General features: G+C 36.6%; 1 protein-coding gene and 1 long non-coding RNA gene across 34 annotated transcripts in view; one reads left to right on the top strand and one right to left on the bottom strand.

Moving 5' to 3' along the window:
- The window catches only part of AGBL3 (AGBL carboxypeptidase 3), a 60346-nt gene that overhangs the window by 11783 nt on the left and 25257 nt on the right, over positions 1-23306 (bottom strand). For 14 of the 33 annotated variants that reach the window (XM_073899225.1, XM_025854946.2, XM_073899220.1 and 11 more), the window contains 6 exons: positions 22402-22502; positions 22069-22181; positions 21165-21231; positions 16804-16890; positions 13693-13750; positions 12292-12363 (listed from right to left, as the gene is read on the bottom strand). In XM_073899225.1, coding sequence (XP_073755326.1) covers positions 12292-12363; positions 13693-13750; positions 16804-16890; positions 21165-21231; positions 22069-22181; positions 22402-22502 — 498 coding nt within the window. Of the gene's footprint in view, positions 1-12291; positions 12364-12555; positions 12586-13692; positions 13751-16096; positions 16177-16803; positions 16891-21161; positions 21245-22068; positions 22182-22401; positions 22503-23025; positions 23207-23306 lie in introns of those variants that run through there. The other 19 variants (XR_012380340.1, XR_012380343.1, XR_012380333.1 and 16 more) reach the window with 18 other exon arrangements.
- The window catches only part of LOC112811037 (uncharacterized), a 52820-nt gene that overhangs the window by 24000 nt on the left and 5514 nt on the right, over positions 1-23306 (top strand). The window contains exon 2 of the long non-coding RNA XR_003204948.2: positions 9596-9695. This is a non-coding gene — a long non-coding RNA (uncharacterized lncRNA). The remainder of the gene's footprint in view (positions 1-9595; positions 9696-23306) is intronic.

Here is a 23306-nt window from a genome sequence, read left to right as displayed (position 1 = left end):
GAGACAGCGAGAGAGGGAACACAAGCAAGGGGAGCGGGAGAGGGAGAAGCAGGCTTCCCGCCGAGCAGGGAGCCTGATGCAGGGCTCGCTCCCAGGACCCTGGGATCATGACCTGAGCTGAAGGCAGATGCCTAATGACTGAGCCACCCAGGTGCCCCCACATGTATTATGATTTTAACATTAAATTTTTAAAAAGGTATTTAAAATGACATTCTGTATTTGATTTGTTACATAAACACTATTATTTGAGCAAAACAATAGGACCAGTTAACAGTGGCAATTACCAGTAACTTACAGAACACATTAAATTGTACGTGTGAGAATAATAGAACAATATTTTTGTTTCTCTCCTCTGATACAGATTTTAACTCCTTATTGGATATTTAAATTTTATAATCCATATTGTGCATTTTTAAGACACATAAATATGACTTTTAAAAGCTAAAGTAAATATAACGGAGCTAAGAGATACTTCCTATATTTAAAAAAAATTAACAGTGATGGGTTTATGTCCCATGATAAAGTAGGATATTTTTGCACTTTGTGTTTCCTTTTCTGATAATACTTCTCTGAACTGTCTGTACCTTTTGGATGTTCCTCTTTTACGTAGTGGTAACACTGCCACGTTCAGAGACCTGACTTGCTGGTCTCCTTTAATCAAGCCCACTTTTACACTGGTCCCTGGTGGCAGTCCGGTGCAATGACATCGAGTTAGAGATACCATCAACAGACGGATCCCAGCATGGAGTACGATTTTACTTACTAGCAGCAGCAGGTGTTTGGACTTGTAAGGAATTAGTTTCTATCTCTCTAAAAATGTCCAAGCTTACTTTTAGTAGACTAGCTTTTTGGCATTCAGGCCACCTGCATCTTTAAATTCATCGTGTAGGCTATGCATATCTGAAATGTCCATTGTTTTTAGACCCTTTGAAGCACAAGTTTTACACACTATGTAAAACTTCTTTCTTGGGGAAAATGTTTATAAAGCAAAGAGGTAATCTGAACTTAAACTGAAGGTGGATTTCAAATAAATTACAGTTTTTCATGGCTGTTTGATTTGGCTGCCCCTGTCTGGTGCCATATCTTTGAGTTTTGAGGCAGTCTTTCTTCCCCCTAAAAGTCATTTTTTTTCCCACTGTGTGAGTTTTTGACATAACTTACATACAATACCAAATAGTTCAGGTGCAATGAATCCTTTTCTACAGTCCTTGGTGCTTCTTCAGAGATCTTCAAACAGTTTTAGAGAAACAGCATATAAATTATTTCACTGTGGTGCTTCCCTATATTCTAATCTTCAAACTATTTCCAAATTACAGGACGTTTTTCTTGTCCCACATGTTGAAAATGTGATTTAATGGCAGACTAACATTTTGATGGCTTGCCTATAGCTGGCAACAGCGATAGACATCTCGTAGGCCCAGGTCTAAGGAAGCGATCTTCTTCCTTTCTATAAAGTCAAAAATTTCATCAAGTGTTTCTGCAAATTTTGAGGAAACTAAAAAGTGACCAGAAATTTTCATTATGGAAGCCTCAATATCACAGGATAGCAAATCACACTATTTTTAAAAATAAATTAATTTAAAAAATTTTAAATTAACATATATTATTTGTTTCAGAGTCTGTTACAGGTCTGTGATTCGTCAGTCTTACACAATTCACAGCACTTGCCATAGTATGTACCCTCCCCAATGTCCATTACCCGGCCACCCCATCCCTCCCACCCCCCTCCACTCCAGCAGCCCTCAGTTTGTTTCCTGAGATTAAGAGTCTCTTATGGTTTGTCTCCCTCTCTGGTTTCATCTTGTTTCATTTTTCCCCTCCCTTCCCCTATGACCCTTTGTCTTGTTTCTCAAATTCCTCATATCAGTGAGATCATATGATACTTGTCTTTCTCTGATTGACTTATTTTGCTTAGCATAATACCCTCTAGTTCCATCCACATTGTTGCAAATGGCAAGATTTCATTTTCTTGATGGCTGCATAATATTCCATTGTGTATGTGTGTGTGTATACACACACATACATCTTTATCCATTCATCTGTTGATGGACATCTAGGCTCTTTCGATAGTTTGGCTACTGTGGACATTGCTGCTATAAACATTGGGGGTGCATGTGCCCCTTCGGATCACTACATTTGTATCTTTGGGGTAAATACCCTGTAGTGCAATGGCTGGATTGTAGGGTAGCTCTATTTTCAACTTTTTGAGGAACCTCCATACTGTTTTCCAGAATGGCTGCACCAGCTTGCATTCCCACCAATAGTGTAGGAGAGTTCCCCTTCTTCTGCATCCTCACCAACATCTGTCATTTCCTGACTTGTTAATTTTAGCCATTCTGACTGGTGCAAGTCACACTATTTTTTAGTACAAGGTGTGAAGACATGTAGTTGGTAAGATCTTTTCATTTTCTTTGATAGAAGTTTATAGACGGAATGAAATGTGCCAGATTTTACCTTTTCACTGCCAACTATGCAGATACACGAGCAAAGTACAGTTTATATTTGGACAACATATTAACAGTACAAATATTTGTTTTCCGTGGTTCTGTTCTTTTTCCTCTCCTCCTGGCATCCCAATTGTGTATATATTACATCTTCTAAAATTGTCCCACAGACGTTTGATATTCTGTTTGTTTTCCTCCTTCTTGTTCTTTGCATTTCAGTTTGGGAAGCTGGTCTTACCTATCCTTAAACTCACTGATTCTTTCCTTGACCACTTCTAGTTTACTACTGATGAGGTATCACAGGTATTCTTCATTTCTGTTAAGTGTTTTTGGTTTTTAGCATTTTGTTTCGATTCTTTCTTAAATGCTTCCAGATCTTTGCTGATATTGCCCACTGTTTTTCCATGTTGGTTACTTGTCCCATTAGGGCGCTTAACATATTAATCATAGTTCTTTTTCTTTTTAAAAATTTTGTTTTTAATTCCAGCATAATTAACATACAGGTTATACTGGTTTCAGGTGTACAAATAGTAATTCAGCAGTTGTATACATTACTAAGTACTCCTCATGATAAGTATACTCTTAATCTCACCTGTTTGGCCCATTCCCCTACCCAACCTCCCCTCTGGTAAGCACCAGTTCTCTATATTTAAGAGTTTGTGTTGTCTCTTTGTTCATTTGTTTCTTAAATTCCACGTTAGTGAAATCACATAGTATTTGTCTTTCTCTGACTTATTTCGCTTAGCATTATACCTCTACCTCCATCCATGTTGTTGCAAATGGCAAGATTTCATTCTTTTCTATGGTTAATATTCCGTTATGCATATATGCCACATCTTCTGTATCCATTCATCTACGAAGAATGCTTGGATTGCTTCCATATCTTGCCTATTGTAAATAATGCTGCAATAAACATTGGGGTGCATAGATCTTTTTGAATTAGTGTTCTTGTATTCTTTGGGTAAATAGCCAGTAGTGAAGTTACTGGAACACATGGTAATTCTTTTTAATTTTTTGAGGATCTCCATACTATTTTCTACCGTGGCCACACCAGCTTGCATTCCCACCAACAGTGCATGAGGGTGCACTGCTTTCTCCACATTCTTGCCAACATGTTGATTTTAGCCATTCTGACAACTGTGAGGTGATCTCTCATTGTGGTTTTAAGTTGCATTTCCCTGATGATGAGTGATGTTGAGCATCTTTTCATGTGTCAGTGGCCATCTTGTATGTCTTTGGAGAAATGTCTGTTCATATCTTCTGCCCATTTTTAATTGGATTATTTGTTTTTTGGGTGTTGAGTTGTATCAGTTCTTTATATATTCTAGATACTAACCGTTTATCAGCCATGTCATTTGCAAATATCTTCTCCCATTTGGTAGGCTGTCTTTTAGCAGATTGTTTCCTTTGCTGTACAAATGTTTTTTATTTTGATGTAGTCTCAATAGTTTATTTTGCTTTTGTTTCCTTTGCCTTAGGAGGCCTATCTAGCAAAATGTTGCCACAGCCAATGCCTATGCTCTTTTAGTGTAGGCTTTTTATGGTTTCAGGTCTCACATTTAAGTCCTTAATCCATTTTGAGTTTATTTTCCTGTATGGTGTAAGAAAGTGGTCCAGTTTCATTCTTTTGCCTGTAGCTGTCAACTTTTCTCCTCACCAGTTGTTGAAGAGACTGTCTTTTTCTCATTGCATATTCTTGCCTCCTTTGTCAAAGATTAACTGACCAAAGAATTGGGGGTTTATTTCAGGGCTCTCTATTCTGATCTGTATGTCTATTTTTGTGCCCGTATTGTACTGTTTTGATTCCTAGAGTTTTGTAGCATATCTTGAAATCTGGGATTGTGATACCTCTACTTTTGTTCTTCTTTTTCAAGATTACTTTGGCTATTCAGGGTCTTTTGTGGTTCAAAGATTTTAGTGTTATTTGATCTAGTTCTATAAAAAAATGCTGTTAGTATTTTGATAGGGATTACATCAAATCGGTAGATTGCTTTGGGTAGTATGGACATTTTAACCATATTTTCTCTCCCAATCCATGAGCATGGAATATCTTTCCATTTGTGTTATCTTCAATTTCTTTCATCAGTGTTTAATAATTTTCAGGATACAGGTCTTTTACCTCCTTGGTTAAGCTTATTCCTAGGCTTTCTATTATTTTTGGTGAAATTGTAAGTGGGATTGTTTTAATTTCTCTTTTTATTATTAGTGTATAAAAATGCAACAAATTTCTGTATATTGATTTTGTATGCTGTGACCTTACTGAATTCACTAATCAGTTTTAGCAGTTTTTTGGTGGAGTCTTTAAGGGTCTTCTATATATAGTATCATGTCATTTGCAAATAGTGAAAGTTTTATTTCTTCCTTACAAATTTGGATGCTTTTTACTTCTTTTTGTTGTCTGATTGCTAGGACTTCCAGTATTATGTTGAATAAAAGTGATATGAATGGACATCCTTGTCTTGTTCCTGATCTTAGGGGAAAAGCTCTCAGTTTTTCACCATTAAATATGATGTTAGCTGTGGGTTTTTAAATATATGGCCTTTATTATGTTGAGGTATGTTTCCTCTAACCTTACTTTGTTGAAGGCTTTTATCATGAATGGATGTTGTCCTTTGTCAAATGTGTATTCCGCTGTTTTAGGATGCAATGTTCTGCATATATCTGTTACATCCATCTGGTCCAATGTGTCACTCAAAGCCACTGTGTTTTTGTTGATTTTCTGTTTGAATGATCTATCCATTGATGTAAGTGGGTGTTCAAGCCCCCCACTATTATTGTATTACTGTTGATTACTTTGTTACTAGCTGCTTTTTGTATTTGGGTAATCCCATGTTGTGTGTGTAACTATTTATAAATGTTATAACTTCTTGTTGGACTGTTCCCTTGATGATTATGTAGTGTCCTCCTTTGTCTCTTGCTACAGTCTTTGTTTTGAAGTCCATTTTTTCTGATGTAAGTATTGCTACCCAGCTTTCTTTTCACTTCATTTGCATGATAAATGTCTTTCCATTCCTTTGCTTTCAATGTGCACATGTCTTTAGATCTAAATGAGTCTCTTGTAGGCAGCATATAGATGGGTCTTCTTTTTTATTCATTCTGACACCCTATGTCTTTTGATTGGAGCAATAGTCCATTTACACTCAAAGTGATTATTGATAGGTATGTACTTGTAGCCATTTTGTTACTTGTTTTATGGTTGATTTTGTAGTTCTCTGTTCCTTTCTTATCTTACTCTCCTCTCACATGGTTTGCTGGCTTTCTTTAGTGACATACCTGGATTCCATTCTCTTTATTTTTTGTATTATCACTGATTTTATTATTTGTGGTTACCGTTAGTTTTGTATAAAACATCTTATATATATATATAGCAGTCTATATTAAATTGATGGTTGCTTAATTATGAACTCATTCTTTACTCCTCTCCCATTTTAGGTATATGGTGTCATATTTTACATTCTTTTATTTCGTGAAATCCTTGACTGATTTTTATAGATACAATTTTATTGCTTTTGTGCTTCCTACTTTTTTTACTCCTGCTTATGGTCTTTCCTTTTCCTCAAAGACTCCCCTTTAACATTTCTTGTAAGGCTGGCTTTGGGGTCATGTATTCCTTTAACTTTTATTTGGGAAACTCTTTATCTCTCCCTCTATTCTGAATGATGGCCTTGCTGGGTAGGGTATTATTGGCTGCCAGAGTATTATTTTTTTCCTCTTAGCACTTTGAATATATCATGACAATCTCTTCTGGCCTGCAAAATTTCTGCTGAAAAATGAGCTGATAGCCTTATGGGGTTTCCTTTGTATGTAACTGTTTTCTTTTTTCTAGCTACTTTTAAAATTCTCTTGTTACCACTGCTTTTTTCAGTTTTAATTACTGTGTCTCTTGGTGTGGACCTCCTTGGGTTGATTTTGCTGGGGTCTTTCTGTGCCTCCTGGACCTGGATTTCTGTTTCCTTCCCCAGATTTGGGAAGTTTTCAGCTATTTCTTCAAATATATTTTCTCCCATTTCTCACTCTTCTCCTTCATGGATCCTTATAAAGCAAATGTCATTATACCTGATGGTGTCACTGAGTTCTCAGTCTAATTTCAATTTTTATTATGTTTTTCTCTCCTGTTCAGTTTGACTGCTTTCCATTACTGTTCTTCAGGTTACTGATCTGTTCTTTTTCCTCTAGTCTAGTATTTATTCCAACTACATGACCCCAATAAGTATTTTTAATTTCAGTTACTGAGTTCTTCATCTCTGATTGGTTTTCTGTCTCTTTGTTGAGGGTATCACTGAGGTCCTCCATTCTTTTCATAAGTCCAGTGAGTATCTTTGTGATTACATTACTTTAAATTCTCTATCAAGCATTTACTTATCTCCATTTTGTTTAGTTCTCTTGCTGTGATTTTGTCCTTTTCTTTCATTTGGAACATATTTCTCAGTGTCTGTTTCTAGGTGTTAGGAAAGTCAGCTACATCTCCTGTTCTTCAAAGTAGTGGCCTATGAAGAAGAGGTTCTGTGGTGCCCTGTAATGCAATGTCCCTTATTCACCAGAACCTGGTACTTAAGGGGTGTCTCATCTTTTGTATTTTGTGCACCCTACTATTATGGTTGAGCCACTTTTGCCTCCAGTCCAGTCACCTGCATTGTCTTTTTGCCTGTTGTGGGTAGGGTTTTGATCCTGTCTTGTTAGTGTGCTAGTCTGGGACTGCTTTGGGCTTGAGTTGGAGTCACACCAGGCATTTGCCAGAGATACTATAGCACCAAACTGCTGGACACTTATCCTGTGTTGTCGTCTGAGAAGCTCTGGTTGGTGGGTGGGGCCTGTTGTCAGACTACATGTCTGCCCCAGCCCACTGCTAGGGCTGCAGGTGGACTGGTGTGTGTGGGAGTCACTTTGGAGTGGTGCTGCTCTCTGTTGTAGCTGCATGTACCCTCTCAGGCCTGTGGAACTGCGTTAGGTGGGTTCCTGCCAATGGGGTATTGGAGGGGCAGTTCATGTGGTGTTACCAAGGTTTGTGCAGGTCTGCTGTGGGAGACGACTTGGAGCTAAGGCCTGCTTGGAGGGCTGTGTCTGAAGGAGAATGTGGGGTGGGGCAGAGTGTTAGCAAGTTAGGTCATGAGTGTTGGCACTGTACTGTTTCCCACAGGTGTCCATGTGTCTAGGCTGAGGGGGTGGGGTAGGGAAATGGCACCTGCCAGCTCTTTTATTCCTGGAGAAGTATCCCGAAGATCCCTGTCCCTCTAGCACATGCTCTGAGGTAAGTAAACAAATCTCCCTCCTGAATACCCCGTATGTTTTTCAAACTGCTGTTTTCATGCTGTATCTCAGTGGGGCTGTTTGTTGTGCTGTTTCTGTAAGGGTGGGGTTTCTTTAAGGACTGAAGTTTCCTGTTGCCCACCTGGCTCTCCCAGAGTTGAGCCTACTGATTTTTAAAGTTCCAAGTATTAAGGCCTGTTGATTATGCCCCTCTTGTTTTCTTGCAAGTTCTCCAGGCCTGGGGTGCTTGGTGTGAGGGTCTGGTACTCTTTCCTTTCCACATTCATGGCATTCCTCCCTATAGCAAATAGTCCCACCAGTCCATTTAGCTCCCAATCTCATCTCTGCCCTTCCTACCCTCCTCTTGTGGGGTAGGACAAGGATGTGTCCTCTTCTCCCCATTTAGCTATGAAGAGTCTGTTCTGCCAGTCTTTGGGTCGTTTTCTGATGCAGGTGTTATCTAGTTGTATCCACGGGATGAGGTGATCATAGGATCCTCCTACTCCACCATCGTCCCTGGAAGTCTACATTGTTTACTTTTCTCATATGTTAAGTCAATCTTGCATTTCTGGGATAAATTCTGTTTGGTCATTGTGCACAATCCTTAAATAGGTTGTGGGATTCAGTTTGCTAATATTTTGTCTTTTTGTCTTAATTCTTAATAGATTCAGATCTTGGTTAAAAAAAAAAATTGGCCCCTGGAATCCTAACAGTTGCCTTTCTTGAGATAATTTCTCTGGTACTCCCCTATCCCCAAACAACTCCTATATAATCCCATAACACAGCAGGTAGCATTGATCCCATTATGTTTCTGTTGTCTCTTTACTTGTCACTCTATTTGCTGAGAATAGACTGTATTTCCACTGTATCCTAGTATCTAGCACAATCCCTAACAGTATAACTTGAGCCTTCTGGGAAGCAGATAACCATCAGATTTTTAAAAGAACATGAACAAACATGGTAAGGAGATTATATAACAAAGACTGATAAGAGAGTGGTTGAGACATAGAAGAATAGTGTCAGGAAGGTTAAAATATCGAGTTAAGATATGAATAAATATTGACAACAAGATGTAAATTTTACTTAGCTATATTCAGAATGAATATATATCACAGAATGTTTAAATCTGTACTGCTGGGATTATTTTAATAATAATCATCCTGATGGATGACAAAGAGCAGAATCCCTCAGCTCTTAAGTTGCTTCTGTCTTTCTATCAAATAGAGTTTTCTTCTCTCTAGAAAGGGGAGAATAAATATTGGTAAGAGATGACAGAAGTCAAAAGGCTCTGAATGAGTTATTTCTAGTCCCATACATATTGTATCTCAAGTAAGGAAAGAATTTACATATAAGATCACAAAACCACTGACAAAAAAAAAAATTTTTTTTTTTTAAGAATTCAAGGAAGTGACTCTCTGCTAAGTGCCCAATTTTGTCATTTAAGGCTGCATCATAATTTAAGGATCAATTCCTTCAAGAAAACATTCCCCAAGATTTCCAGGCTGGATTTGATCCTGTTCTCTGAACAATCAGAGTAGTTTGTGCATATCATTATCACTCAATCTAACTCACTCTTCTTGAAATGAACTGTATATGAGTCTTACTAAAATTCAATACCTACTCCTTAAATGATGAGTAGCTATTCTAGTTAAAGAGAGGGAGAATTATGTTTCAGGCAAAGAAGACCGCAGGAGCAAAGGCATAGTGTGGTAAAACTGATATATTCTGAGGCTACAAGATCATCATCTTTGCTGAGGTCTAAAGTAAAAGGCAGAGAATGGCAAGAGGTAAAACTGGAGAGGTAGTCAGGAACCAGTTCATTGGAAGTCTTGTACATCATGTTATATAACTTGGTTTCTATGCTGTAGCAAGTGGTTGTCAAAAAATCTTTTTCTTTTAAACAGATTATCGAAAGAAAGCAAGCTATGTGGATGAAGAAGGGTTTGATGGGCTAGGTCCTAACTGTTTGGCCTTTCACCATCTCTCAGGATAGCTCCCGAAGTGGTGAGTTACTAAGTATGGTCTGCAAATTGCCAACATCAGAATTATCTTTTTTTTTTTTTAAAGATTTTATTATTTGACAGAAACACAATGAGAGAGGGAACACAAACAGAGGCAGAAGGAGAGGGAGAAGCTGGCTTCCCGCAGAGCAGGGAGCCCAATGTGGGGCTCGATCCCAGGACCCCAGGATCATGACCTGAGCCCAAGGCAGACACTTAACAACTGAGCCACCCAGGCGCTCCAGCCAACATCACAGTTATCTTAAGTACCTTCTAAAAAATGTAGATTCAGGGGTTGACTACAAAGACCGGCTCAAAACCAGAAGCTGGGGTTTCCATAAACTTCCCAGGTAATTCTCACGTGTATTAAAACTTTAAAACCAAACATTCTATAAGACAACAGGCCCATGATTTTCAAAAATGCCAGGGCTGTGCATGACAAGGAAAGGCTAAGCGGCTATTTCAAACTGAAAGAGAATAAAGGGATGTGGCATTTAAATGTGATTTTTGGGGCGCCTGGGTGGGTCAGTTGGTTAAGCATCTGCCTTCAGCTCAGGTCATGGTCCCAGGGTCCTGGGATCGAGTCCCACATCGGGCTCCCTGCTCCGCGGGGAGTCTGCTTCTCCCTCTGCCTTCATCCCTATCCCCTGCTTGTGCACTTGCTTGCTCTCTCAAAAAAAAAAAAAAAAAAAAAATCTTAAAAAAAATGCGACTTTTGCTCTAAAGGACATTATTGCTACATTTTGTATATCAAAGTTGAATTTCCTGATTTTAATGTAAGACAGTGTTCTTGTTCTTGGAAAATATATGTTGAAGCTGTTAAGGAATAAAGACACATGATGTCTGCAAAAAAATGGATTGGGGGGAATATTAGGTAGAGTTCTTCATACTATCCTTGAAATTATTTCAAAATTAAGAGTTAAATTTTTGTAGGCTAATTTTTTTTTTTTTTTAAGTTTTAGGACTGTGCCAACTTCAAACCCTGCTAGGAAACTAGGAATTAGTGAAAGTCTTTAGGTAGTCGTTTTACATAATCTGATTGGTGTTTTTGATGACTTTTATGGTAGTATGAAAAGTGGAATTAGGATGACAATATTGGTGGCAAGGAAGCCAATTAGAAATCTCGTAAACAGGTGATAAGAGTCTGAAAAGAAAGATGACAGTTAAAATGGAGATGAAGAGATTCTGAGGCAAAAATCACTGGATTCAGTGGCTGACTGAATCTGAGGGATGGAAATGAAAGGACGACAAACGGTAACTGTCATGTTGCTAGCTTGAAACGGGTGGTTATGTAGATAGTACTGCTGCCAAGGTTATGGAGAATACAAGAGGAACAGCATTTAGTGTAGAATTAGATGAACTTGAATTTGGATATGTGGGACATCTCTGTGGAGATGTTTAAGAGATTGTTAAATATAAGTCTAAAGCTTTGACAAGAGGTCAGATGCATATTTATAGATATGTCCATCTGTATATGCATACATATAAATATATTGAGAGTACAACATGACACAAGATCAAGAGTTCATGAAAGGCTGAATATAAGATGATTTAATTTAGCAAGAATAAATTTAAGGCCCAGAACACTGAACCAAAATACCAACTGAAGCCGAAGACGGAGGAGACACTAAGCAGCAACACAATGAAAACAAAACTTTACAGGTTTGAGTATACACAAATCGAATTTATCAATGCTTTAGGATAGGTTCCAAAAGACAGATGCAACCTTAGGCTGCATTAATGGAAAACGAGTATCTAAAAAGCAGCAAATGAGAGTGATGATTTATTGTACACCTACTAGCCGACATCTGTAGTACTGTGTTCAGTTTCATTCAAGCTTGAACAGTGACAGGAGAGAATAAAATCAGGTGGAAAAGGACTTGAATCATGCTATATTGTGGATGGCTGAAAGAATGGAAGGAAAGTTTCCGGGAAATACAGGATAGCTTTAAAAAAATACTATCTTGGAAGAGGCATTACAAGGAGAATCTCATTTGTTCTCATTTTTCAAGGAGCATCAGGGAAAATGAGTCTGTCAGAAATATTTACCTTTAAGGTTATTCTACTTTTTATTTTGTGTAATTAAAGAGGTGGATGAACTTTACAGGGGCACATGTTTTTAGCTCAACATAAAAAACATTTTCAGTGCTACAGCTCTCTAGCAATGGAATGAACTGTATGGCAACCAGGTAAACTACTTGTCACCAAGCGCAGTGAAGCAAGGGCTGGATGAAGCTGGATGCTGGAATGAATAGGTGAGGCTAGAGGACTCTCAAGGGCTTCTCTCTTCTTTAGGAGTCATGAGATGGGAATGAAGAGGTTAGACAATGAGGTATTTTTTTAATTTTGACTATGTAAAAATTACAAGCAATTTGACATATGAAATTCTACTGGCTTCCTTTATGAATTTCTAGAGCTAGAGAGAAAAATAAAAATTTGAGATACACAAATTTCTGAGAAGGTGAATTTCTCCTTGGCTATTGGTTTGAAGATAATCTAGTTTCTTACACGTAAATCTTGATCAGATACATATGGTTAAATAACTCACATTCAGATGATTTGTGAGCACTCATTACTGTCTATATCCCTAGTTTACTCACCCAAACCTTGATTAGGGAATGGTCTTCTGAAATAATCAAATATATAATTATCTGATACATGTGGCTTTATATCTAGAAAAGATGATAAAAATCATTAGTAGCATGAAAATAATTTTTTACACTTCATATTTTTTCTTTTTCTAAACAAAAAAGGCTAGAAGGTAACATGTAGTTTAGCTCAATAAATTAATACAGACAGTTCTCAAATATGAATTTTTGTTGCATTTTTGCTCTTTATGGTAAAAGTCTTAAAAATGTTCATACCCTTTGGGTCAGCAATTCCTTTCTAGGAATCTATCATAAATAAGAATATACACAGAGTTATAAGGTATTCATTATTGTAACAGAAAATAAGCAAAATTAACAATGGAGGTAGCTAAATTTAAGGTTCACTACTACAATGGAATACTTTGCCACCATTTAATAACATATGTAAAGAAGTTTATAATATACTGTAATTTTAAATGAAAATGTAGGTTGCAAAACATGAACATTCTGTGATTAACATGGAATATATGTGCTCAGACTTAGAAAAAGGTCTAAAATAAGTATTCTAAAAGGTGCTTTTCAGTTCTGATTTTTGATAAATTTTCAACAGAATATATTAAAGTTATATATAAAAAGTGATTTTCTTGTATGATCACTATGAGAAAGAGTAGTTAAATTTCAAGTCAATTAACCTTACTAGGTATAATAGAATTTTCCTCTTTCCTTGGTGTGGTTCTTATTCCCATTTCTATTTCTAGTTAGCCTGCTAGATCATAAACTAAATGGATATATATACATGTATATATATTTTTTTAATTAGGTTATCTCAGATCCTTCTTTGGAAATAAGTGTGGTATAAATGTATAGTAATGCAAGTAGAGTTAGGACCATACCACCCTGAATGGCCCAATCTCTGATCTCGGAAGCTAAGCAGGGTTGGGCCTGGTTAGTACTTGGATGGGAGTAATGCAAATAGAGAGTCAAATTCATATCCAACTTAGCAGATTCCAGCAGAAGCAAATGAATAGTCCACAGTTTTATTCTCCTGGGCTCGTCCTCTATTAAGAAATGAGAAGACCAAGATGGTTTCTAAAACATAAAATCCCTATATTGTTTGGGGAAAAACCTCTCAAATCAGAGATCTCCATCAGGTTCATGAACCACTCACTCCAACCCTCCAGTGTAGTTGACCACTCCTTCCTCGTGCTCTCTAGGAACCCAGTCTAGAATACTGGCATTGCACCTGTAATATTGCACTTAATTTACTTGTTTTTCTCCCCCTATTAAAAGATGAGCTCCTGAGAGTAAGAAATGGTATAGTATACTTCTTAATATCCCTAGCACCAGGCACACTGGAAACCTCAAAGTTGTGGCAATGAATGAATTGTTGAGAGGGTAGAAGCAGAATATTACCTTTCACATCAGAATTTGATTCTCTATGTCTTTGCACTAAACGTCCTTTATCACATGCCTAATGGAACACAGAACCAAAAGGAAAACAATACTATGTTATAAACATGAAAATGCGGTATATTTCCTATATCATCCTTGGTATAGTTTTCAACATTTCTCATTTTATCATCAGAGGTTTAGAGTAGACAAAAATCTCTCTTAAATCAGAACCTCCTAATGCCTTTCATAACACTACTTTTCTCCTGCAGCAATGAGAAGAAGAAAATATTGATATTTTGGCACTACTAGGAGTTAAATTTTTTTAATTTCATATAGAATTTATTTACAGGGAGAAAGAGAAAAAAATGTATGCTTACAATCTCATTTAAATGAGAATAAAGATGTAGGAAGGTAAGAATATGAAATATAAAAAAGATGAAAAATATTTTCTCATAGCTTGTCCAAGTCCAGAGTAAGAGCATACACATGACTGCTTTCTACCTTGAAAAAGAAGTTGTCAATAATGACCCAGCTAGACTAAATGAGACGTAAAACATTGTAGAATTATAACAAATCCTGAATAGTCTATAAATCATGTGACCAAACTTTTTCAAGAAGTTTGTTTTCAGACTTTTGTTTCTCCATCTGTGGTATGTGGATATTATAAAGAAATTTCCAAAAGGGCAATGGAAAGGAAAAAAATATTGAAAATGTCAATTTTTTGCCAACATGTTATGCATATCAACTCATGATGAAAAGTGGACTATGAAATAGTTAAAAACTAAAATTACCTTCTTTGTAGATAAATTTGGGAACAAAAAATTTAATATAATCATTATGAAAATGAAATTATAAAAAATCAAAACTTGATTGTTGAAGGCACAGAGAAAGGAAATATTCTATAAAAAATTATACAAAGTTAAAAGTAACAGTATTATATAATCACTAGAATTTGGAGAGACAAAAGGTAAAATTAGGCTAGAGAAATTCACTTGTGATAAGACCTGATTTGATGAACTCAGTCATTTTTAGCCCTCTTCCCTTGATTGAAATGATGCTGTAAGCCACAATAAACTATTACATTCATCCTACTGAAAATCACCAGGCCAGTGTCCTTTTGAACATGATCTCCTAATTCCAACCACGGTAATCTATAATTGTTTTTGTTGAAAGTCTTCCAAATCAATTATTGAGAATGTCCGGTAGGAAATAAAGTTAAGATACTTTAAAATAACTTAAAAATATTTTTGGGATATATGGATGTCTTACAAACAAAATAATAGTTCAGAGCATGAATTTAAGTTGTCCTCAGGCATTAAGCTCAGTTAAGATGATACTGTTCACTTTTTTTGCCCAAGATTAGAAAATAAACTTCAAGATCAATGGCTAAGAACTCCTATTAGTTTATAAGCATACTTATAATGTGCAGCCTTTTCAAATGACCAAGTGATTGTTTTCCAACTGGAAAATCCAATATTAAATATAGATTGATTTCATAAAAAATTTGAAGCTCCAATCAAGGGGAAAATATATAAACATTTAATATAAAGGAATTTATTATATTTTACATGAAAAAAACACTGTGGATATGTTTATGAGAAGTATGTGTCTCACAAAATCTACATACAAAACACTAAAACACAATCCCCCCAAACTAAATCTACTTTGGTTATTGGGTTCTGTAAATGACTTAACACACTGAAATTGGTTTCCCAAAATTTTTTTTATAATCTTGACCCTCTCCCAAGCATACCCATGTTGCTTAGACTGCACAATTTACAAACAAAAATATCATTGTAAAAATATGCAATATTACTCTAACAGTGTACTGGACTAGAATTAAAAATTTATGAGGAATACTGCACACAAATGAGTGCATGCATACTGGTAAACTGTAAGCTCTGTGGACTGTCAGCATCAGTTTCATGGCATCGATACAGTATAATGTATGCAGGATTCAGCGTCAGTTTCATGGCATCGATACAGTATAATGTATGCAGGATGGTAACACTGGAGAAGTAGTACAGGATGCAGCAGCGCTCCTGTACATACATTTCTTTACAACTTCCTGTGACTATGTAATTCTTTCAAAATAAAGTTCTTTAAAAAAAAAAAAAAAAGCTATCTGTTTTTGTCTGGTTCTCCCCAAAGGCAGAATTTTTGACCTGAGTGTCTCTGGACCTGGGGGTGGGGACAATGGCCCTCTTCTCTCAGGGACACCCACTTTAGGAGCTGAGCTGTAGGTGGAAAGAGGGCAGTAGCCTCAGGCCTTCTCTCTCGGCCTCTTCGGGGTGGAATCTCCATTTTACAAGCTAGGGCAAGGGCAGTTGGGGCCAAAATATGTCATGTAGCATTCCCGGCAGAATCTCTGTCTCACGAATGGGGCCTGGATAGAAGGGAGCGCCCACCTCTTGGCTGCACTCACCTGGAACTTCGCCCCAACAACAGGGACCTGGAGGCAGGCTAGGAAATACTGATGCCCTGCCCTCCTTGGGAAGATAGCATCTGTGGAGAGAGGGGGCCCTGTCTTCTTGGCCGCACTAGTCAGGAGTGGAGTTTCAGTCTCACTGGACTCGGGGGGGGGGGGAGGGGCAGATCTTGATTCAAATACCACAGGCTCTTGCTGTTTTCTTTTTACCAAGTTTTAGATTTTCACAGATGTTTTTTTCATTTGCTGTCTGCCCTTAGGACAATTTCCAGAACCTTTAAATGGTGTGGCGGGGGGTTCACCAATTTTTGCTTGGTGAATGGATTTGCAGAGCTCCTCATGCTATCATGATGGAAGTCAGTATCACAGCAGCATCTCTTCTCACATTTTTGTACTGCCATCTAATTTTTGTTTTAATTAGCTTTCTTTTAATTTCTATCCTAGATGTATCTTTGTAAGATGCTTCAAATACTTTTCAGAGTAAACTAAGTGAAATTTAAATATAGTACCTTAATAAAACCCACCTCTCATCTGTCAAGGTTCTTTTGTGTTTTTATAAATAGGAAATAATATGAGCAAAGTTGTAATCATTAACTTTTCCTGGGGAAAACAATTAGGGCCTAGGAAGTGTTAACAAGAAATGACTTGCCATTCTCCTGCAACCATTTTTTTCAAAAACTGTTAATAACCAGATCAATGCATACCTCTTGCTCTTCTCTGGTGTTTTGATGACTTGCTATGGTAGAATTTCTTTCCTTCTTTGTTTTCAGGTGTTTTTTCTTGCTTTTTATCTAAATAACAGAATCATTTAAAATCAATATGTAACACATCAAAGACAGTATATATGTGGACATAAAACTATCTTGAGACTTCCAGTTCTAGGAAGTATTTTTCTATTCCTCTAAGTACAACTAAAACCCCTGAGTATTATATAGAAGTTAAACATAAGAGGCTCTAAAAAGTGGAAAGGCAGACCAGTGAGGGGTAGAGCAGAGGGGCAGCAGGATGGTAAGTAGATCCTGTATTTCGTTTTTGCCTCATACATCCCAGCGTTAAGAACTGGAGAAACCAGCAATCCAGAAATGCCAGTAAGTGAAGAAAAAATGTCTGAAAACTCCCCAAATTTGATGAAAGACATGAATGTAAAATCCAAGCAGCTCAATGAACTCCCAAGTAAGATGAACTCAGAAACCTATGATGAGATACATTATAATCAAACTTTCAAAGATAATCTTGAAAGTAGCAAGAGAAAAGCAAATTGTTACATGCAAAAATCCTCAATAAGATTATAGATTTCTCGGGGCACCAGCATGGCTCAGTTGGTTAAGCCTGACTCTTGGTTTCAGCTCAAGTCATGATCTCAGAGTCATGAGATTGAGCTCTGCATCAGGCTCCATGCTTGGCACAGAGTCCACTTGAAGATTCTTTCCCTCTGCCCCTCCTCTCACAAGTTCTGTCCTTCTAAGATAAATAAATCTAAAAAAAAGGGGGGGGCATCTGGGTGGCTCAGTCGTTGAGCGTCTGCCTTCGGCTCAGGTCGTGATCCCAGGGTCCTGGGATGGAGCCCCACATTGGGCTCCCTGCTCAGCAGGAAGCCTGCTTCTCCCTCTCTCACTCCCCCTGCTTGTGTTCCTGCTCTGTCTCTCTCTAATAAGTAAATAAAATCTTTAAAAAAAATTATTAGATATCTTATCAGAAACTTTGGAGGTCAGAAGATAGTGCACCAACATATTCAAAGTGCTTTAAAAAATGGCATTATTGTCCTTCAAAAATTAGGAAAAAATTAAGACATTCCCAGATGAACTCCCTCAGTTTTTGTTTGTGACCACTAGACACATCCTGTTGGAAATGTTCAAGGGAGTCCTGCAAGGTGAAATGAAAAGACACTGGACACTAACTTGAAATCTGTAGAGAGAAATAAAGATCTCAAGGTAGCAACACAGGCAATTATAAAAGCTAGTATATTTTTGTAACAATGGTTTTAAAGAGCACTTTTTGTTTTCCATATAAGAGACTAACACATTTAAAGAAAAAAAGTTATTAATGCAGTTTCATCCTGTTGTGATCAGAGAAGATACTTTGTAAGACAGCTATCTTTTAAAACTTATTAAGACTTATTATTAAAATTATGTACCAAGAAATTAGATAACCTAGATGAAAGAACAAATTCCTAGAAACACAAAACCTAGCAAGACTATATTACAAAGAGATAGAAAATATGAACAGATGAATAACTAGTAAGGAGATTGAATCAGTAAATCAAAAATCTCCCAACAACAAACCCTAGACCTGATGGCTTTCTGGGAGAATTCTACCAAACATTTGAAGAGCTAATACCAGTCCTCAAACTTTTCTAAAAAACCAAAGAGGAGGGAACCCTTCCTAATTCTATGAGGCCAGCATTATTCTACTACTAAAGCCAGACAGACACTACAAAAAATAAAGACCAGCATCTCTTATGACATTCATGCAAAAAATCCTCAACAAAATACTAACAAATTAAATTCAGCAGCATGTTAAAAGGACTGTACACAATGACCAAATAGGATTTATTCCTGGCATGCAAGGATGGCTCAACATACCAAGTTGATCAATGTAAAACACCACATCAACAGAATGAAGGAAAAAACCCCACATGATCATCTCAACTGATGCAGAAAAGGCATTTTACAAAATTCAACACCCTTTCACCATTAAAAAATCCCAACAAACAAGGCATACAAGGAATCTACCTCAACACAAGAAAAGTCATGTACAAAAAATGTTCATGGTGAAGGCTGAAAGCATTTCCTTTAAGATCAGGAACAAGGCAAGGATGTCTGTTTTTATCACTTCTATTCAACACAATACTGGAAGTTCTAGCCAGAGCAATTAAGCATGAAAACTGAATAAAAGGCATTGAAATGGGAAATAAGAAAATGAGCTCTGTAGATGACATGATCTTATATTTTAAAAACCCTAAAGATTCCACAAAAAACCTGTTTGAACTAATAAATCAGTGTAGTAGGATACAAAGTCAACACAAAAAAATCAATTGCACTTTTATACACAATTAAAGAATAATTTATTCTACATTATTACATCAACAGATGGTGCTCAGAAAACTGGATATCCACTTGCAAAGGAATGAAATTGGACACTTACCTAATACCAAATACAAAAAATTAACTCAAAATAGATTAAGGACCTAAATGTAAGACCTAAAAGGATAAAAGTCTTAGAAAAAAACATAGGACAAAACTTGACAACACTGAATTTGTCAGTGATTTTTTGGACAGGATATTGAAGGCCAACAGCCAATAAGGGACTAAGGTCTTTAGCCCAAAAGCCTCTGAAGAACTGAATTTTGTTAACAATTATGCGAGATTAAAAGTGGATCCTTCCTCGGGCCTTCAGATGAGACCATAGCCTGACCAATACCTTCACAGCACTCTTTTGAGAGACATTAGACAGAAGCATCCAGCAAAGCCACTCCTGAATCCCTGTCTCACAGAAATGGTGTGATAATAAGTATCTGAAAAGTTTTAAGCTGCTAGCTTGGGGTAATTTGTTACTCAGCAATAGAAAACTAATACATCTGTCTTATTCCATTCAGCTGCTATAACAAAATACTGCAGAGTGGTTGGCTGAAAATAATGGAAATTTATTTCTCATAGTTCTTCAGGGAAAAGGTTGAGATCATTGTGGTAGTATGGTCAGGTGAGGGCTCTCTTTTGGGCTGCAGATGTCTTATTGTATCCTTATATGGTAGAAGGGGCTAGGGACCTCTCTGGAGCCTCTAAGGTACTAATCCCACTCAGAGGGCTCTGGCCTCATGACCTAATCACCTCCCAAAGGGCCCACCTTCTGGTTCCATCATATTGGGCATTATAATTTCAACATATGAATTTGGGGGAGATAGAAATATTCAGGCATAGCTTTCTCTCCCTGGGCCCTCCAAATTCAAGTCCTTCTCTCATGAAAAATGCATTCATTCCATCCCATTCCATTCCAAGTTATGTGCTTCCAAAATACAGTGGTGGGATAGGCATAGGACAGACATTCCCAAAGGGAGAAACAGAAAAGAAGGATGGGGTGATGGATCCCAAATAACACTCACAAGTTCTACCTTCCATAAAACAAGAGAAAACAAACACAATTCAGCCAAATTCTTTATAGTCAGGATTAAAATTTTCTCCATCAGCCAATAGCATGTTTGTTTCTGAGACTTCATGAAAATTACCTTTAATATTCATATTTTTGCTAATGTTCTGTACGTGATTATTTGTGTATTCTTTAAGAAGATGGAAACTCACTCCCCCTCTTTCCTTTCTGAGCCCCTACCAGAATCACCTTTGGAAGTTCCTTCGTGGCAATCAGCATTTTCTAACATGCACTTCAAAGCTCTGCTGGCCTCTACCCATTATCGAATTCCAAAGCAAGTTCCACATTTTTAGGTATTTGTTACAGCAGCACCCACATTTGGTACTAAGAGAGTAGTGTCTTAGTTTGTCTTAGTCACCTCCTAATACCATCACATTGAGGGTTAGGGTTTCAACATATGTATTTGGTGGGGGCATAAACGTTCAGTACCACCTGAACTCCCTACTTCTCCTATTCTAATTTCTCCTAAGGCACTTACCATTACCTGGTACATATTTTACTTATTTCTCATTTTTTATTTCCACCAACTAGAATATAAGTAATGAAAGAGGATTTTTGTCTCATTTTTTGTTCACTGCTCTATCGCCAACACATAGCTGAAGCTCAATATATAGTTGTTAAATAAAAGAATAAATGAATATTGAATTTGCAGTCAAGTGATGTATGTTAGGCTACCAACTCTCATTAACAAGTGGTGTGGCTTTTGAGAAGTAAGCTGTCTGGATCTTGAAAGTAAGTGTGCTAAAAATCCTAAGGATAGAAAATTCGATGATTTAAAGATACGTCACATAATCAGAAAGCAGCAGTTACTGCTATACAGTAACTACACAACTGCAAGCATATTTTTGTCTGATTGTTAGTCACAATGAGAAGAATACCTATTTGGTATATCCATACCATAGGCAGAGATTCTCAATCATACCTGAGAAGTTAACTTGAGAAGATAAGTCTGAGACTCATTGGATTCTGAACTGTCGGAGCCTCGGCTGCTACAAAAAATAACTTTGATATAATAATTATTAAGTTATTTTAATTATATTTATATTTTATTTAAAGTTACAATGTTTAATTTATGAACAATCTATTTTAAGTATAAAAATAATAAATAACATTTTGGTGGCATTTTAAAATTTTAACTGTTGCTTTTATCCTATTATTGGAATGGTAAAAATGGTTCTAATTATAAGAAGAATGTTTACAAAGGTAAACATCACAAATAAATTTGTAAATATTACAAAGTGAAGATGTCATAGTTCTAGGCATCTCAGAGTATTAGAAGAACAATGACTGAAATTGGAACACATCAAATAGAAACAAATCCATGAGTTCAAAATGATACTCTCCATCTGCAAACAAACTTATTAGTCACCTCTGGAGGTTGCAGGGGCACTAATGCAAGGTCTGAAAATTTATAAATAAAGGAAAAGAAACATTTGTTCTGTCTTTCCTATAGGAAACTGTACAAAATCAGTACCTTCATTCTTCCAACAACATTCCCTTAGCATTAAGTTTTGCATTTGTTATTCGCTAATTTAGAGTATGTATGTGGCATCTCTATAAATGTGTCAATTCTCTGTGGGTAATGTCAGCATCAAAAACGATTTGAGTATGTCTTTCATGTACAGGACATAATAGGTGTTCAAGTCATGTTACTTGAATAAATAACTGAAGTCTTAATGAAGCTGGACCAAAGTAAAGTGCATGGAAAACTTTTCCTCCACCTATAGTTGGAATTTTCAGTTGAGACAGAATTTTATATCCTCCTGTTATTATAAAGAGCACAGTAACACAGCACAAACTATGTTACATCCACCATCTTGACTCACCTAGACTCTAGATCCAGTGTCATTTCTTTCAGAGAAGTATCTGAATACTCAAGGATTTTTTCCAAGTTTATATGTTTTTCCATTTCTTCTAATTCTTTCAAGCACTGATAATACTATGGGAAAATGATAAATTAATTACAAATTAACTCTATTTCCTAATTAAACTAATTGAATATTTATAGACACCTGGAACAATAGCTAGGGGGACATCAAGTACTAGAAACCTCAAACACTGTTAGGATATTAAAAGAAAAACAACTGCCATAGGCCCTTAATTAGTTATATTACCTCATAAACTTGAGTTTGATACATTACCAAATGGACTTTGCTTACCTTGGTTTGGTCTGGATCACAATAATCCAAGAGAGAATCACAAAAATGGTATCCCACTGACTCCAAGTCTTTTGTGTTGAAATGAGTGCCCCGTTTATTACCTAAAATATCAATAAGTTTATCCACCATTGAGGATGAGTTAATCACTTGTCCTTAATTGGTAGGCCTAAACTGTAAAACAGAGTATAAATAAACAAAACATCTGATATGGTTCTATAGCTGTCCTCTGGATTTTCTTCCTTGGGGCAGGTCATCTGACACCTCACTGCTTGTCCTCCTCCCCTCTCCACCCCTGGATCAAAGCTGACTTAACACGTATTAGTCTGTGTTGTAAGGCAGAAGAAAATTTAGTAAGAAATTATGGAATATTTGGTTACCAGTTACACTCATAATCAATTAGTGAAAAATGCGGGTAAATATTTTAATGTTTTCATCATCATAGAGAGTGTTGTATCAGTTTCAAGGTGCTTTAAAAAACAGAAATTATACGTGTGGATTTCTAGCACTTTCCTTTGAGTCAATAAATTTTCTAAAAATGTAACAATTTTCTTAATATGGAATATTCTAAGGGTAAACTAGATGTGACTAAAAGATTTCTTAAATGGAACTAGAGAGCACGCTTTTATTTTTAGTTAAAGGAACCGAGTGCTTCCATTAAAATATAAATTGACCCCCTCTAAGAACCCCCAACAAACCCAGTCTACTTTGACTTGCAAATAGCAAATCCACCAAAAACATTTCTATCCTGATATGTTAAGTATGAGCATTGCTTTTTCTTGAAATCACAAGTCATCTGTAAGGACTCCTTAAAAACAAAATGAAAACAAGCAATTAAAGATTAGTTCATGAAATAACCAGTTAGGTATTCTATCTATATGCTAACACTTTGTTTTCTAAACAAAGGG

The sequence above is a fragment of the Callorhinus ursinus genome, unplaced genomic scaffold (assembly GCF_003265705.2).
Source record: "Callorhinus ursinus isolate GAN/ISIS: 27379988/994484 unplaced genomic scaffold, GSC_fseal_2.0 scaffold12, whole genome shotgun sequence".
Taxonomy (NCBI): domain Eukaryota; kingdom Metazoa; phylum Chordata; class Mammalia; order Carnivora; family Otariidae; genus Callorhinus; species Callorhinus ursinus.
The sequence above is the reverse complement of the archived record's forward strand: the minus strand, read 5'-3'. Positions and strand labels throughout refer to the sequence as shown.